The sequence below is a fragment of the Plectropomus leopardus genome, chromosome 5, assembly GCF_008729295.1.
Source record: "Plectropomus leopardus isolate mb chromosome 5, YSFRI_Pleo_2.0, whole genome shotgun sequence".
NCBI lineage: Eukaryota > Metazoa > Chordata > Actinopteri > Perciformes > Serranidae > Plectropomus > Plectropomus leopardus.
The window spans coordinates 13,060,372-13,077,099 of record NC_056467.1 but is presented as its reverse complement, the minus strand read 5'-3'; the positions used below and the strand labels follow the sequence as shown (position 1 = coordinate 13,077,099).

Below are 16,728 nucleotides of genomic sequence, written 5' to 3'. Positions count from 1 at the left end.
CTGGTGGTTAGCGAGGGACACCTGGTCTGTACCTGACAGCAGGTGTAGCTCGTTAACTCCAGAGAGGGAAACACTCCTGCAGGACATCTGTCCGGTCTGAAATGATATCAACGGATTAAATGTGTCAACAGTCAATACAGTCATCTAAATATATCTCACTGTTTTTTATGCTTACAGCTCACTATTCAAACTGGGTGTTAATTTTTCCTCTCAGTGCAGAAACGAGGAAATAAGACTCTTATCAGAAGATGCGGTTGATCCTGGAGCTGCACAGATTAGGGATTTCTGTAATCTCAGCACAGTGGTTTCAGATCACGACAATTCATTTACTTAATGCCTTTAACATGTCTCTCTTTGTGTGTGCGTGTGTGTGTGTGTTTGTTAGGGGGGCGTTCAGCACAGGTTGATTCAGTAGGGTCCATTTTTTCAGTGTCTCTAATCTGACAGTATTTTATTTTAAATTGAATGCCAACAAAACACATTTAGTTTCACCAGTCAATGCTTTTACTGGAAGAGAATCTCACCTTCCCAAAAAAAAAATCAATCAGGTGCATTAGTATTTTAGTTCAGCTCTAAAGTCGATGTGAGGTCGTTGCTCCTGTTGAGCATCTTCTCTTGCACACACACAGTCAAACACCTAAAATAAATGTTTGCATGAAGCGCTTCCTCACGTTTTTGCATCAGCAGGTAAGAGGATTTAGGGCTGCAACTAACGATTATTTTCATGGTTGATTAATCTCTTGATTCTCTGATATATTAAATGTCAGAAAATGGTTTTAAAAAAAGTCCTTCAGGGTTTTCAAAAACCCAAGATGATGACATCATCAAATGTCTTGTTTTGTCCACAACCCAAAGATATTCAGTTTTCTGTCAGAGTAAAGAAACTGGAAAATATTTACATTTAAGAGTCTGGAATCTGAGAATTTTGACATTTAAATTAGAAAATTAACTTTTTATACACAGATTTGTTTTAATCTCAAACTTGGCTCTTTGTTAAAATCTGTTACTGAGCCATTTTTCTTTATTATAATCCATCTACCTAACAGGATTTGCATATCGAGCTGCTGAATAACCCTTTGAAGCCTGGATCGACATCACTGCTTTTGTGCTATATGTCCAGATGTTTTTCACAGGTATTTAAACCTTTTTATCGCTGAGCAAACTGGTTTGACTTATATATTTAAAATTATGTTGCAGAATTATTATTTTTAAGCACATTTAAAGTAATTATCTTATTTTTGGTTTTCCTTTCCTGATTTTTGTGCTAATTTTGAGATGGTTTTTTTTGGGATATCTTGCTAAATTTTGGGTCGGTAATTCTTAAATTGTCAATTTGCTAATATCTTAAAGGGTTAAGCAGCATTATTACATCACAGATGTGCTTGGGATGGTCACAATAACAGGTTTTCTAAGATGTGCAGTTTTATGACACAACACAATGATACGGATGTCACAGGTTTTGAGGGAACATTTCATTTGCATGCTGACTGCAGGAATGTACACAAGAGCCGTGGCCCCACAGGTCAGTAATAGATTTGGGACCAAAATTTGAGGATTTTTTTTATGCACACAAAAGACTTTTTTCCCTTGATCTTTAACTTAAACCTGTGAAAAAATTAAAGCAACATTATTTCTTTTTATTACAACTTGTTCTGTCTGTCAGTCAGCAATTAATATGAAATATCTTGTTAATATGTAATATGTAATAACTTGTTTCATCATTTCCGCCTCTTCACTAGTTACACTTCACGATTGCCGCTTTGTCATAAAAACCACAGTCACATCCGGTTCTGTATTAACGCGTTGAAATATTTATTTTAAAAACTGAAAAAATAAAAACAAACCCACCAACATAGTTTTAGTATATCATACAAAGACACATTTCAATGTTGCTATGTGAGTATTTGTTTCTCTGTTACTACAGTGTGAGGCAGTTTGAAAGGCTGGCTGAGCTGGTAAGACTACAGACACAGACCCCAAAAAGAGAGAGAGAGAGCGAGAGAGATAGAGAGATAGAGAGATAGAGAGAGAGAGAGAGAGAGAGAGAGGTTAATAAAGAGAATTTGGGCAAAAATACAACCAAACATCACTCAAGGTGCGTTCAATTAGTCTTTCGAGATACTTGAAATGCTGTAAAAAGTGGATCTAGCCTTCTTTTTATCGTTTTTTTTGTTTTATATTCCAATTTCTAACGACATCAGCTACCCAGGTGCAGAAGAAGTGACAGAAAACAGCTAAAATCATTATTAAATACAAAGACCTGGACAGGAAAGTACTGCAAATAATACTTGTTGTTTGTTTAATCCTGCTTGGAGCAGCAGACGGGTGGTGTCAAATGGGAATTTCTTTTTTAATCACAGTCTGACTAACAACACATTTTTTTCTGTGTTTTGACACACCCATCTGCCTCTGCAAGCATCACAACTAGTTATTCAGAATTATTGGCACATACTTTATGACCAGAGTCTGTTAAATAAACCAGTGTCACAACTTTTTTTTTTAAAGATACACAGCTGAAGCGTCAAAACGAAGCATGTTAAGACACAAAAAGAGGCAAACTCAGAGAGTCACCATCGCCGTCCATCAAAATCAAAGAAGGAATAAGATGTTGGGTTCAAAAAAAAGGTCCCTACTCATCTCATGTTTGCACAAAGATCAGTCTGCTCACAGAGTCCACTGGCAACAAGCTGAAGGTCAGTCCATCGCTCTCAGTTCAGTTAAATAACAATCTCTCTCTCCTCCGTCGTTCAGGTGCACCCTTTTGTATCCCTAATTCAATTAAACTGAATCCTTACTTTAAGAGATGCAAAAAAAGCAATGCTATTGAATGCTTTTAGATTTCAAGAAAAGATTATTTCCAACAATAAAAGGCTTGTAGTTTATATACACAGCTACTTGGTCTTTAGGAAGCGACTGAAAACACTGCAGTCACTGTGAGCTGCAAATTTCCGAGTCCTTTGTGGTCCTGGCGATGCAGACTGTTAGTGAAGGGTTTAAAAAACATCAGTCCTGCAGGGTGTTTGAAGAGGCGGCATCATGTGAGAAACCGGATAAAAAAATCTCAGGAATAAAGGTTTGCACAGCCTTAAATGTCCCAATGTTTCTTTTCTTCCTCTCTAACTGAGCGGGCCTCGCTGGGAACACGGTGGTCCTGCTGGCAGAGTCATAACGTGTCCGAGGAGGCTAAAAGGGGAGAGGTCAGGGCGTCATATCATTGGGATACAACACATGCGCAATGAAATCAGGTCTGCAGTTGCCAAAAGGCTCAATAACTGGCGCACTATCATAAAATATGGGAATGATTGTTTGTTGTATTGGGTTCTGAATATTTTTGCAAAAAAATAAAAAAGATGCAGGTGAGACCAAAACCGTTTCTTGTACCAGGCTGAAAACATGTTTTTTTTTTGCTGTAAAGTTGGGCATTTTAACATGGGGGTCTATGAGGATTTCATCTGTTTTAGAACCAGCCTCCAGTGGCCATTAGAGGAACTACAGTTTTTGGCACTTGCACGTTGGCTTCATCTCTCAGCCTCGGAGGTTGCAGCTCGGTCAAAGCGCATCTCAGCAGCAAACTGCACAGACGTCATCCCTTTATTTCTAATGCTGTCTGCTGTGACCCTCCAACACTGCAGCTCCAGTTACATGGCGCATGTGTCATACCCCATCGCTCCCATGCGGTCAAAGAGCGTGTCCGAGCCTCCTTTGAATAGCCTTGAATGTGTCCAGGAAGTAACTGAGCCAATGTGTCATGAGAGGACGACACCGTTGGCGACTTCACCTCCAAAGTTTCTGTGGCAGATTTGTCGTAGTGCCAACATTTGTAAAAAAATATGCACCAATAAGGGTTTAAAACTTATTTAACGACTTTTCCTTTTTCCGCCTGACTTGAACTATTGTTGCAAAGGAAGAAAAGCAGCAAAGTGTTGCTGCTTTTTTCTATATAAAAAGAGGATTTCCTCCCACTACTCCCTTTCCTACCTTTAACCAATGAAAAAGGGGAAATGACAAAAATAACCCCGTGTTTGTAGTGTTTGAGCAACTTGTTCTCTGATCAGCCCTACCCATGATGCACCGCTACCTCTGACGATGTAGCATGAGGTAGTTGGCAGTTTCAAAGCTCACAGGGAGAAGACTGTTGAGAGAGAGAGAGAAAAAAACAAGAGGTGCTACTTTCCTTTTCCGAAACTACTCCCCAGTTTGGAGCAGTCTGAAGAGTTTCCATGTGAGCGTCTGTTAAAATAATAATAAAGAAAAAGAGGGTTGGGTTAACAGTCACGGTCGTTACAATAGTGGGAAGGTGAAAGGCAGAAAGTCCAGTGAACCAGCCGGTGAAGCGGTTTGGACTTAACAAGGTGATAACTCACAGTGAGAAAAGAACAGGAAGAAACTAGGGAGGAATAGAAAGACGGATAAAGAGCAGCTCCAACAGCGTTAAAAGCCCACAACACCAGAGAGCATGGACGCCGTCCACACAGAGACATGGATTTTGGGGCTGGGGTAGGGCGAGAACAGTCACTGATTCCCCTCTGGCTGCTGAGAGTTTGGCCCTTGTGCAGTGCATCCTGGGATGTCTTGAATAGAAGTTGTGCTCGTAGCGTCTCCGCTGTGACTCCTCGACGGAGCGCCGTTATTAAAAACCGGGGAAGAGAAACACAATAAATACTCCACTTCGCTTGGACTGCTTTTCATCAGCACAGTCCTGAGGGAGAGGCAGAGCGGGGACGTGACGTCTGGCTGCGTCTCCCCCCCCCTGCCCTCCTCTCCTTACATCCATTTGTCCGTCCCTTTGATGTCCCCCGTCGCTGAGCCCTTGGTGCTGTCCCTTTATGGAAGCTTTTGGACACGGGTGGAGAAGCAGGTTTAGAAAAGAAGCACCTTTAAATTTGGCTTAGATAACAAACAAACAAAAGAGAGAGAAAAAAACAAGGAGAAAAGAGAGTGAGAAGTGTATAAATAGAAAGAGGCAGACAGAAGCCGGTCTTCTGGTGGAGGAGCAGGACGACAGGTGTGGTAAGTCTCAGCCTGTGCCTGCAGAGAAGACGGAGACAGGCCGATATTAGTCATTTTTTACGTCAGTATTTTGAGGATTTATTCTGAGTATAGTGGTTGTCCTCCGTCCGTACTCTCTTCCTGCTCGCCCCAGCCCTCCGCCACCCCAGCCAGCTCGTAATGCTTCTTTCTCAGCTCGCCGAGACGCTCTCGCTCCTTCTGCAAACGAGTCTCCAGCTCCAGAACCAGGACCTGAGGAAACACGGACAGAGCAAGGGACAAACATGCTCATCATTTCCCTGAAATCAAACCACAGAAAAAATCTAAAACCCTTAACGGATAATTCATTTTACGGGTCACCTAAAGAAAAAAAAGTTGGATGAGGACATATTTTCATTGGGTATCATGCAAGACACATGATGAAAAAACTCCTTATTAGTTGATCTTTTTTTCTTATGATCAGCTAACTGTAATAAGAGGCCACTTTTTATTCAAATTTTATGTTTTTTTAAGACAGAAATGCCACCCAGGATAAATGAAGCAGTGGTAAATAACACTGATGGTGGTTATATAATTTTCTCCAACTTTCCCTGTGCCTGTGAATGCTTCCTAAAGTTAAACAATCATTATTTACACAGATTTTTAGTTAAGACTCCTAAAAATACACTTCAAACAGAGGCACTCTGTGCATTTACAACAATGGACCGTGTGTGTGAGCAGGTCCAGACCTTTCTGTGTTTTCCTTTCAGTGTCGGGGGAGGCAGAGCCACAACACAGAGGGAAGTGTTCACATGGGTCTGACATTCGGCTTCTCAATGGATGAAGAACAATACACCCTCAGAATTTAATGTGCAAACTTTATTCATTTCATGGGTAGAGTACTGAAAAACTCTTATAAAAAAGTTACTTGAATAAATTGTTAAAAAAAAAGAAAATATTGAGAAATCTGCTCAAGTAAAAATGTACTTGGTTAATTAGGTTACGTTCTACTAAGTTTTGTTTTTTTTCGGAGCATTTTTCCCTTTATTTATAGGACGGGGGAGTGACACGCAGCAAAGGGCCACAGGCAAATGTAGTGAAGTAGAAAGTAGATTACTGTCTCAAAAATATAATAAAGTAAAAGTACAGTTTAAAAAAGGAACATGAAAAATACTTGTTCCTTAAAAAAAAAACTTTTTTTTTTTTTTTTTACTGTGCTTTAGTTTTAATGCATCACTAACAACCCCTGAAACTCACATATCAATAGTCCTAATTAATCATGACAGAATTAAATAAATTAAATCAATTATTTATTTATTTATACCTGTGATTTTTTAAATTATTATTATTATTATTATTATTATTATTATTATTTATTATTATTATTATTATCAGTAGTATTACAATTTCTGTTTCTGGGGGTGTATATTTTACAGGGACGCATAAGAATAGATATAAACTTCTTCCCACCCCTTTTCGAATATGTAAAACTTTAATATGGTTTTGGTTTTGAGAACTTTAATAACGTATACTTCAGAAGAAGGGAAAAAAACACCATTGTCTTTTGTATTTTTGGAATTTGTTGTAATTTCGCATTACATGTTCAAAATAAAATGATAAAATGAATTATCAGATAAAATATATATATTATTAAATAAATCATGACATAATTTCTTCCTATAGTAAGATTTTCTAATGTTGTAGGCTAAAGGAGGAGAGAAAAGTTGTTGTTTCCAATGACAGTCACAAAACTTGCCTGGAGTAAAGTTACTTTTGCTTCTCTACTTAAATTGAAATATATATTTCAAACTCAAAAGCCTCAGCTATGTGGCTTATTAAGATAGATGTTTTTGCTGTATTCTGCTGCTCACCTGTGCGTCCATCTCTTGTCGTTTGATCTGTGTCAGCGTCATGCTGGAGAAGTCCATTGTATCTGGAGAGAAACAACAAATTACTTCCAAACACCTTAGAAAATTTTGAAATTAAAAGATACTGACTGGACATTTTATATCATCGTCAAATAGAGTTTAAACTTTAAAAAATATAAAAAACAAAAACTGTGAACCAAAAAATCTAAACCTTTCAGTCAATGCGATTCTCCCACCTGTATCTTCAATCTGAGACTTCCCAGACTTGGTGGAAGCCACGACAGCTGCAGTGGCCTGTGTGACGCCGCGGGACGCCTGCTGCAGGCGCTGCAGGTTGGCACTGTCTTTGTCTGCTTTGACCTGGACGGGGAGAACAGCAACAAGGTGAGAGACATGACATCTGCAACATGGAAATGCTGCCTGTACCTGTAATCCTCTGAGTGAATTAACCCAGCAAAAACCAAACAGCTTAGACGGGGTTCCTGCAGCTTAAGGCAGGGTTGATTTCAGACTTTAAGACTTTTTTAAAGGGCATTCAGAATTAAGTTGAACCAACCAAAGTTAGATCATCTCCGGCAAATGTTGAAAAAAATGACCCTTTTTAGAGTAAAACGCATGGAAGACAATGAACATATATTATTTAAATATCTGTTTGGTTAACCGACAGAAGTCGGAAATATCTGGTATTTTTGGACGTTTTTCTGGGAGATTTTGTGTTTCTAAATCTGTATGTGAGATTCCACTGTTCGGGGTGTCAGTGGCTCAGTGGATAAAGCGGGCGCCCCATGTACAGAGGCTGAGCCCTCGCCGCAGCGAACGCAGGTTCGACTTCGGCCTCGGCCCTTTGCTCCCCTCTCTCTCCCCCTTTCACACTTACTCTCTGTCCTATCCAATAAAGCCCAAAAATATCTTTAAAAAATAAAAAAAAGAGATTCCACTGCCTGGATTCCCATCATGATGAGTTTACAAAGAGGAATTTATTAAATTATTTAACCAAAAAAATAGATGTTACCAATTATTTTAAGATTTTACAAGCAATATTAGAAAAAAAACCCTTAAATCCTACTTCCCCTATTTGAGCATTTTTTAGACTTCTGAAGGATTAACTTAAGTCTATTTAATACCACTTAAGGCCTTATTTTTTAGATTAATTAGTTGAAGACTTTTTAAGGGGAAAAAGTCGTGGGAACCCCGTTAGACCATTTAGACTCAGACAGAATGAAAACTTTACTCACCTTAGAGGCAGCCACGAGCTGCGCTGTGCTGGCAGCTATTTCATGTGAACACACCATCAACTCCTCAAACTTCCCTTTGCCCTGCACCACCAGGTCCGCAGCATCTCTGCAACGACACAGTGTTGAGGTGAGGACTACTTTTGTCGACACAAAGAGAAAAAAACAGTTTCATGAATGAAGCTCCATCCATGAATCATCATTCCTTTAAAACCTGGTGAATTGTTTTGTTTGTTTTTTGTTTGTTTCCTTATAAAGGCCACCTCGTTCAATTATTTAGAACATTTAAGGTTCATGTCACTTTTATTACTTTTATGCTCTGTAGTGAGTAGGATGCACTCAGCAGGAGGACTGATACTTACACCATGACCGTGGCGCCCCATCCCACTGCTTTGGAGGCAGAGATCAGACCCTCGGTCCAGCGGGAGTTCTTGGCATAAAATTCCTTCATGGATGCTGCCCCCTGGTGGACAAACGGGGAAATAATAAAATAGATCTTTCTTGACAACTTTTTAAACTCTGAGCGCACGGGCTGCAACTCAAAATTGTTTTAATTATTGATTAACCTTAAAATAGTATTCATGATTAATTTTATAAATTGTTCAGTCATTAACACACCACAAATTGTTAAAACAAGCCCATCACAGTTTCTCAGAGTCCGAGGTGAAATAATTCAATTCACCAACACTTCAAACCAAAACATAGTTAACTCTAATTTAAGGAGAGACAGCTAATTGTCATATCAGAGAAACTGAAACCATTAACTGGCTGTTTCAGCTCCAGTTTGAGCCAGACTTATTATAGTTTTGATTTTTCTTTCCTTTTTTAATGCATTTTGGTTTTAATTTTGATTTTCAATCCAGTTTACTTCCAGTTCCTGATCGAGTATTCTTATTTCCATTTAGTTTTATTTTTTAAAAATGTTTTATTTCTTATTAGTTATATATTTTTAAAAAAAATTGTTTTAGTTAGGTTTTTAAGTACACCATATTGTTTCAGTAAGTTTTACTTTTTTTATTTAATTTTATTTCACTTGAAATGTTTTTTTACATCTAGTTTTACTTTTTAGTAAAGTTTTCATTGACTATAATAAACTTGATATGTGCAAGTACTAATAAATACAGTTTTTGTTAAGAGTGTGTCAGAGACTGCATTAAGACTGTAAAGAGTACTTTATATTACTCCACATATCAAGGTATATTTTTATAGTTGCAAATTCAGTTAATTTTCAATAGGAAAACAATCAACAGTACACAATTGCCGAACCATGAAATATATTAACATACCAAAAAACCCTCCACAGTAATAATGGTAAAAATTAGAATTTTTGGATATGACATTTATCCTTTACAGTTAAAAGTCTGTAAAGCTTTGTGTTTGCATCAGTCAGTGTGGAGAAGTTTGAATCAGAGTTAGTATATAATATTTTAGGATATGACCCGTATCTCTGTCTCACAAAGACGACTATACTCACCCTGCCGCTCTCCACGATGTCCCTTTGTAGATTTTTGGAAGACAGAACGAGCTGCTTGATGGCCTGCATCAGCTCTGTGCAGGAGGCCAAAATCCTGCAGGGGGCGACAGAGCAGAGGACACAAACACTGACACGCTGAAACGCTCTCAGTTTCATAGGAAGCAAAACCCTGAGAAGCTCTGTGTTGTGCCTGCAAATATCTTGGATGAATCTAATTCCTGAAAAAAATATCATCCAACCCAACACAGTTTAAGAGATGGAGCTCAAAGCAGAAAGAGATCAGCCTCCTCACTATTTGGAAATAACTGTCAAGTTTACCCACAGTCTAGTTATTGCATGAGCAGTGCACCACTGACCTAAATTGTCAATATACTATTTACAGCAGTTGTTTGTTTCTTGTTATAATTATCTCTCAAAGCAGCACTGGTGCAGTTTTTTTTTCTTTACATTAATAATTAAGTCAGAGAAAAAAAAAGTAGCGCAGAAAAACAAAAATTAATTGGCTTCATTTGCACAAAGAGAATTATTACACAGCCTGGATGAATAACAATGAATAAATGACACGCACAATTAGATCAGACAAAATCTAAACTGATACTCCTGCAGCCTAGGATGCTTTAGTGAAGATTTATGTTCGTGCAACAAAATCCCTCTGATGGTTCAAGTTTGGAGCAGAGGGCCAAGTTTCTGCTCAATAATGTAATCAAGAGATTTCTGAACTTCTTGCAGCTATTAACAGCACCGTATAAATAAACCCCATTTGGTGTTAAAACATCTGTGATATGTTAACAGTTTGTGGAGCTGCTCCAGCGAGAAAGGAATTACATTTCCCGACTTATAAAACTGCAGAATGCACACACTGAAGAAGCTAATTTTAGAATTATATGGATGAAGCAACAGCAGACAAACATTACGTGCCACACTGGCTTCACAGTTTGCACAGGCTTTGTGGCTGAACTGATGAAATTCTTCGCACGTCAGCCCCTCAGTGTGCGACCGTCTGCAGCTTCACTGAAACATCATGTGACGGTTGTGCTGCCGTGTTGAAAAGCACCTCTATTTCCTTTTCCAGCTCATTGCTGGCATTCATTACATCTTGTGGTGAAAGTCTTTCACAAACAAATAATTAACAGATGAATCGGTTCCTCAATCTTTGTTGTTTTAGGCACTTTAATTTTTCTTTCGCCACAGAGATGTTTGTTGTTGTTGTTGTTGTTCAAGCCACTCATAGTTGAGGTTTTGGCTTTGTCTGTCATCTTAATTCAACTTAGATAAAACCAGGGTGTTTACAGGTATCACACACTTTTGTTAAATGCTTTTATTCAAAATAAATTTTAACCAAATTAAGACTGACTTAAACAATCATCCTTTTTCTTATGCAAGAGTTCAATGTAAATATAAAGGCAGTATAACGCAGTATATTTATGTAGTTCCATGCAAAGGTAGATTTTATGTAGGATATTGTTATTAGAGAGATTTAGGTTTATCTAAATTTGGCCAACACGAAAGTGCAAGTATTAATTAAAAAAAACTGTATTGGGTTCAGTGGCAGATTTAAAGATTTCTAACACGCTGACATTCATGGAGAAGAACTTGAATCATTTTGACAAAAAGAAATTAAAGGATGGAAAAAGTAAATTGTATAAAAATATTCATGGTAATTTGTAGTGCTTTCCATTTGTACTGGGAATTTGACATTTCCAAGATCCAAATCACAACTTTCAACTTGACCTTAAGTCAGATTCCCAACTCGGAAAGTCGGAGGAAATTCATCAACCCTGACCCCAAAATACAATATGGTTCCTCCGTGCAGTAATATAATGTCTATTAGTACTTCTGTTATTTGTGTCATACGCACAGTACTGTCCAGCTTCTTTTTGTGCACATGTTGCCAAAGTGTTTTTACGCACAAAATACAGCATCATGTGGTTATCAGCCCGTATATAACAGTGGCTAACCTGGCTTGAACTGGTAACTGCTAATATTTTTGGCTTTGTGACTTGCATCATTAAAATACAATCAACTCAGGTGTGACGTCATACCCAGCTCAAATCTCCGACTTCAAGGTAAATGGAATAGATAATAAAACCTTAGAAATACACATTTAATACAATTTAATGACCTTTAATGACTTTTTAAGGACCAGCAGACAACCGTAAAAGCCACAGTAAGTAGGTAGTGGGTTGACTTAAGTTCTATGACAGGAAAATGTGATGTTGTTGTAAAGGTAATGAGGCTCATCTTTTCAGTAGATTTAGTGCAACTCGTCTCGCAGCCTCGTGAATCTCATTTAGATGCAAGATTCTTTAAGTATTTTTTATCACACCCTGTGTATAAGCCTGTTCTCCTTGGAGACAGACTTCGATTATTGTGACGGTAAAAAGCAACCCCAGCTCTAATCTGTGCTTTACCTCTCGTTGACCTCCATCTTGATTCCTGTATCAACTGCTCGGGACTTGTTGAGCATTTCCTGTTGGGATCCGCAGAGGCACAAGGGAGACAAAGAAAAGACACTTTGAAGTTAATACTGCTGGAGAGTGAAACAGGGGGCAATGTTTTCACACAGCACGCTCACACGCACAGAGAGTGCACTGAAATACAAAACTGCCTTCATCTGACCATAGCTAAACACACACACACTTCACGTACCTCTATCCTGGCAGCTGCCGACTCCACAGCAGCGGAAGTGGCAGCCATTTCCTGCTCCACTAGATCTCCCAGCTCCCCCTGCTCCATCTCCAAACCCCGAGGACGAAGTTTCTGAACACGAGAGACTGAAGTCAGCATCAAAGCAAACACATGGTAAAAGTGACCCTTTATCACAGTTTAGATTCAGTTAATCTCATTCCTGTTTTCACCCTGGGGACGCTTTGACCCATTTTCAGCTCACAGAGTGCAAACATGAGCATGCATGTATGAAGTACGAACCTCTGCGGTGGCAAAGATGGCCTCCAGAGTCGCTTTCAGCTTGCCGCTGTCAGCTGCAGCCAGGCTGTCCTGCTGCTTCATCTGGCCCAGCAAAGCCAGAGCTTCGGCCCCGCACGCCTTCACACTCTCTGACAGAGCTGACAGGGACACAGACAAGGACAAAGACGATGCATGTCATTAAAATACATAAATGTACACACAGAACAGGGGGTGTACTACGAAGAGAGATCAGTACCTTAGTGACGTATGTGAGACTAAAGCCAGGGTTTCCTGTACTACAAAGGTGGCTCTCTTTTGACCTGGCTGGATCACCATGGTAACTTATGTGTCAAACTTAACCCAGTCGAGAGCAGGTTATGCTCTGAGTGTCAGCTTGAAATCAGCTGAAAAGCATCTTTCACAGCTTCTTTGAGGAGCGTTACTCGATAATCAGTGTCAGCGTATGAACTGAAAATATTACAAATACACTTCATACGACTTGTTGAGCCGTAATGTTACATAAATGCAAAACCATGCAGTTACAATATCGCTATCTGCATTGCAATTTTTTTTTCCTCAGGAGCCTACAGTTTATAAGTGATGCAGAAATCTGAGACAGAATATCGTTTACTTTCTTCATGTGTTTGTGGCTCACACTGAACGACTGAATGTGTCTGTGGTGCTTGCTGGTTCATTTCTCCACAGTGGCTCTAAAATAAGCTTCAATAAAACCACAGATCATATTTTACATTAACATGTCACTATATATTTTTAATCAGGATGATGCTGATTTCACATAAATACAGTTAACACTTCTTATGTTTAGGATATTAGGTTTTCACACTTATTATATTACAACTGATAGATTAGTCTAGTGATATTTATCACAGATATTATTCAGTCTGTAAAATTAATTTTACTTTGATTTCTCTAAAAACTAAAGTGATTCATACGTCTCTGTCATTATGGGACGGTGTCAAACCTATATAGGCCCACAGTTAATTATAATGTTCAAATCTGCTGCATCAAGTTTAAAGTTTAAGAGCTGCAGAATGAGCAGCTGACAGATTAGAAACAACCGAGTGATAAAACAGCCTAAACAGATCGCCTATATTAACTTGTGCATTTATTATAAGTCATTTTCTGTCAGCTCTCGCCTTTTTTGAAGCAACGGTATTACTCTGTGCTGTTGTACATTTTAATATTCTTCAAAGGCCGAGATAAGCGGCACGCCATTGATCATTTATAAGTGTCAAATGACGCGTTCAGACTCGTTTTTTGTGAACGCGCACAGAGTCTGAAGCAGGAAGCCTGAGTTAAGAGAGAAAGTTGATAACCACCTTCGTGGTACCCTGTTAGCTCTGAGCGAGGCTGCAGGGTTTGTCGAGCCAGCCTGGCTCTGTTCAGACCACCCAAAAGCTGCTTTCCTGATAGATATCATTTATAAATGCACTTTTGAGTGTTGATACTAACATATACAATGCTGTGAAATCATCAACTTTATGCCGTATGATGTCGTGTGTAAACTGTGATGTGTATCTGTGCCACTAGTGGATGCAGCTGCAGTGTTAATTATACTGTCGTTCCCTCAGGCAGAGTGTCAACCAACAGCTGAAACAGCCACTACGATGGGAGGAAGACGGCAACCAACTACCTCTGCAGCAGCTGTTGGCCTGTTTTTTTAGATGGATGTTGAACTGCCGGCTGATATGCATCAAACTGTACACAAGCTTTCAAACGCTGCATGCAAATGTTTTATTAAAGTTTGGACAAATACAGAATCTATTGGTTTTTAAAGCCACAATTACAGGATCTGCTTCAGTTTGACCCAGTTTCAAGTTTTCATTTTGTTTTTGTTGCCATTATAAGACTGCTGGCCAGCTCTATTATATTTAGGCATGTTAAGACAAGCCAAGACTGCTGATGTCTCCCAGGAGGGCAAAATCCTGATAACATTACAGCTGAATGAAGTCAGTAACAAGTTTTGGCTGAAAGACGTGACTTTGTAATCGCAAGACGTTCCCATATACAGACTGATGCAAGGTGTTAGCACAAGATTATTGTCATAACATTAATGTATATCCCAGCAATTTATAGAGACAATAGTTTGAACTTGATCTGCCCAACCTTACTGTACACATGTAACGGATGAGGAACAGCTTACAGACATGACAGAACATGTACGTGTCTGGGCCGACTGACTCGTTCACAGATTATAATCAGGAGAGAAGTGGAGACTACAGTCTAATTTTCTCTCTCTCTTTCTCCTTCACACACAAACACACTCTTACCATCAGCTTGCTCCACAGGCACCATGTGGGAGGTGGCACTACCTTGTACAATGGTGTCTCCCACAAGGTGGCCACACTGGGTCACCACTCGCACCAGCTCAGATACACCTACACCAACAAATAATGTGACATCTTTAGGACATCAAGACCTCTCAGCACTCACATGCATTAGTCAAAATGTACACATATAAGACTGTAGCCCCTCCCCTTCCACTGTTTTATTATTATCTATTGCTGGATCATTTTTCTATCTGTGTGAATGAAGTGCTTCAGTTTAGCTGCCTGTGTGTTTCTGTCTTTTCTCCTTTCCAGGTTCCATCTTTACTACATAACTGTACATGTAATTCATCCTTTGCAAAGCTAAAGTCTCACCTGTGTTGTCAGCCAGGAAGGCCTCTCTGGCAGACTGGAGCCGGTCCATACAGTCTAAAGCAGCCTGACATCTGGATGCTAGGTAGTCTGCAGAGATTTAAAAAAAGAAAGAAGAGGCATAGAAGCTAAGACTTAAACATGTGAGTTTGCACAGAAGTATTAATACTTATATTGAATGACAGCAGGTCTGACCTGCGGAGCTGGTGCAGCTGATGTGCGCTGGGTCGTCGATCTGAGCCAGTGAGTCCTGAATGATCTTCTCTGCCTCCTCCACAGCTCCCTGCAGACTAGACCAGCGGGCTGCGACCAGCTGGCTCTCCAGCGCCTGCTCCCTGCTCTCCTTTGGACATAAACACACACAGACACACGGTTGAAATTATCACACCACCCTTTATTAGAAAACGCCAGAGGGTCTGAATGCTAAAATTAAGGTTTCTTCATGGCTCCCTGAAACATCTGTTTGATTTATTACATCTAATCAAAAAAGTTAATTCAGAAAGAAAATAGAGACAATGACTTGTCGCCACCTTCTCATTGAGCTGATTCTGCAGGGCTTCTGCCGTCTTCACCCCACTCTCCCTCTCAGTCGCCAGCGAACTCTGGACTTGCTCAAGCTCCTCCCCCTGGGCAGCCAGCTCCGCCTCCACCTTCGACAAGGACTGCACCAGCTCCGCCTTCTCAGACTCCAGGGTGACCAGCTGGGTGCTGAGCGCCTCACTCGACTGCGTGGAAGAAATAAAAGATGGAGGGAAAAAAGAGGATGATTTCGAGGCACACTGAATTGACGGGAAGACATGGTTAAGATAATACATAGCTGTCATGACATCTCAGGATGTGGTATGATGAGAGTGCTTTGACCTCACAATAAAACAAAAAAAAAACTTTTTATCTTCAGGCACTGATTATATAGAGTATTGCTTCCATTTAAGTCTGTGAAGAGGCGGAGAGTCTCCAGAGAGGTTTTGAGGTCAAGGCTACAACCAAATGAAGACTGGGAATCTGCGGTTGTGCAACTCGGCAATGCAATGCAACAATCATAAACTATGACAACAGAGTTAAGAGTTACATCAGATCCTGTTTGTGAAATCACATTTTTGTGGACCAAAAAGTAGCTAAATAGTGAGGTGAGCGCATGAAAATGTTCTGCAGGTAAGAAAACAGGTGTGAGACTTACAGCCTGAATCCAAGCAGGTCCAACAGAAAGCGAGAAATGTTGAGAGATGAAGCAGAAACAGAATTAAGAAAGCAAGTGAGAGCTGGAAGCATGTGACAAGAGCGATAAAACGTGGGCTGTGTGTGAAAAGAACTGTGGAGATTAGAGAGATGGAGGAGGAGGAGGAGGAGGAGGAAGACAGAGAGTGACAGAGTAGATAAGTAGCGGCTACAAAAGTGGGACGTCAGGAGTGGGAGGCTGAGAGGTACGCTGCATGTGCACAAAAACATCTGGATTTGGGGGCTGAGGGAGTCATGAGCAATCAGTGGGGTTGTGAGGGTTAATAGCTTGAATCCAAAGCTCATTGAACTGACACTCCCCTTATAGTCCTCTTTTAAATATTCCTGCAGACAAATCTTTGCCATCATGAGTACACTGAAGCAAGGAACCATGCATTTACACG

The 16,728-nt window shown here is 39.8% G+C and overlaps 1 protein-coding gene across 1 annotated transcript in view; it reads right to left on the bottom strand.

The window, feature by feature from the left end:
• Positions 1-1,788: 1,788 nt before the first annotated feature.
• The window catches only part of hip1 (huntingtin interacting protein 1), a 64,158-nt gene continuing 49,218 nt past the window's right edge, over positions 1,789-16,728 (bottom strand). Inside the window, 14 exon segments of the mRNA XM_042486192.1 lie at positions 1,789-5,028; positions 5,124-5,241; positions 6,840-6,901; positions 7,073-7,196; positions 8,072-8,177; positions 8,431-8,531; positions 9,543-9,636; positions 11,954-12,012; positions 12,192-12,302; positions 12,471-12,607; positions 14,741-14,848; positions 15,113-15,199; positions 15,305-15,452; positions 15,640-15,834. Of these exon segments, the coding sequence (XP_042342126.1) occupies positions 5,018-5,028; positions 5,124-5,241; positions 6,840-6,901; positions 7,073-7,196; positions 8,072-8,177; positions 8,431-8,531; positions 9,543-9,636; positions 11,954-12,012; positions 12,192-12,302; positions 12,471-12,607; positions 14,741-14,848; positions 15,113-15,199; positions 15,305-15,452; positions 15,640-15,834 (1,461 nt within the window). The 3' untranslated portion in view covers positions 1,789-5,017.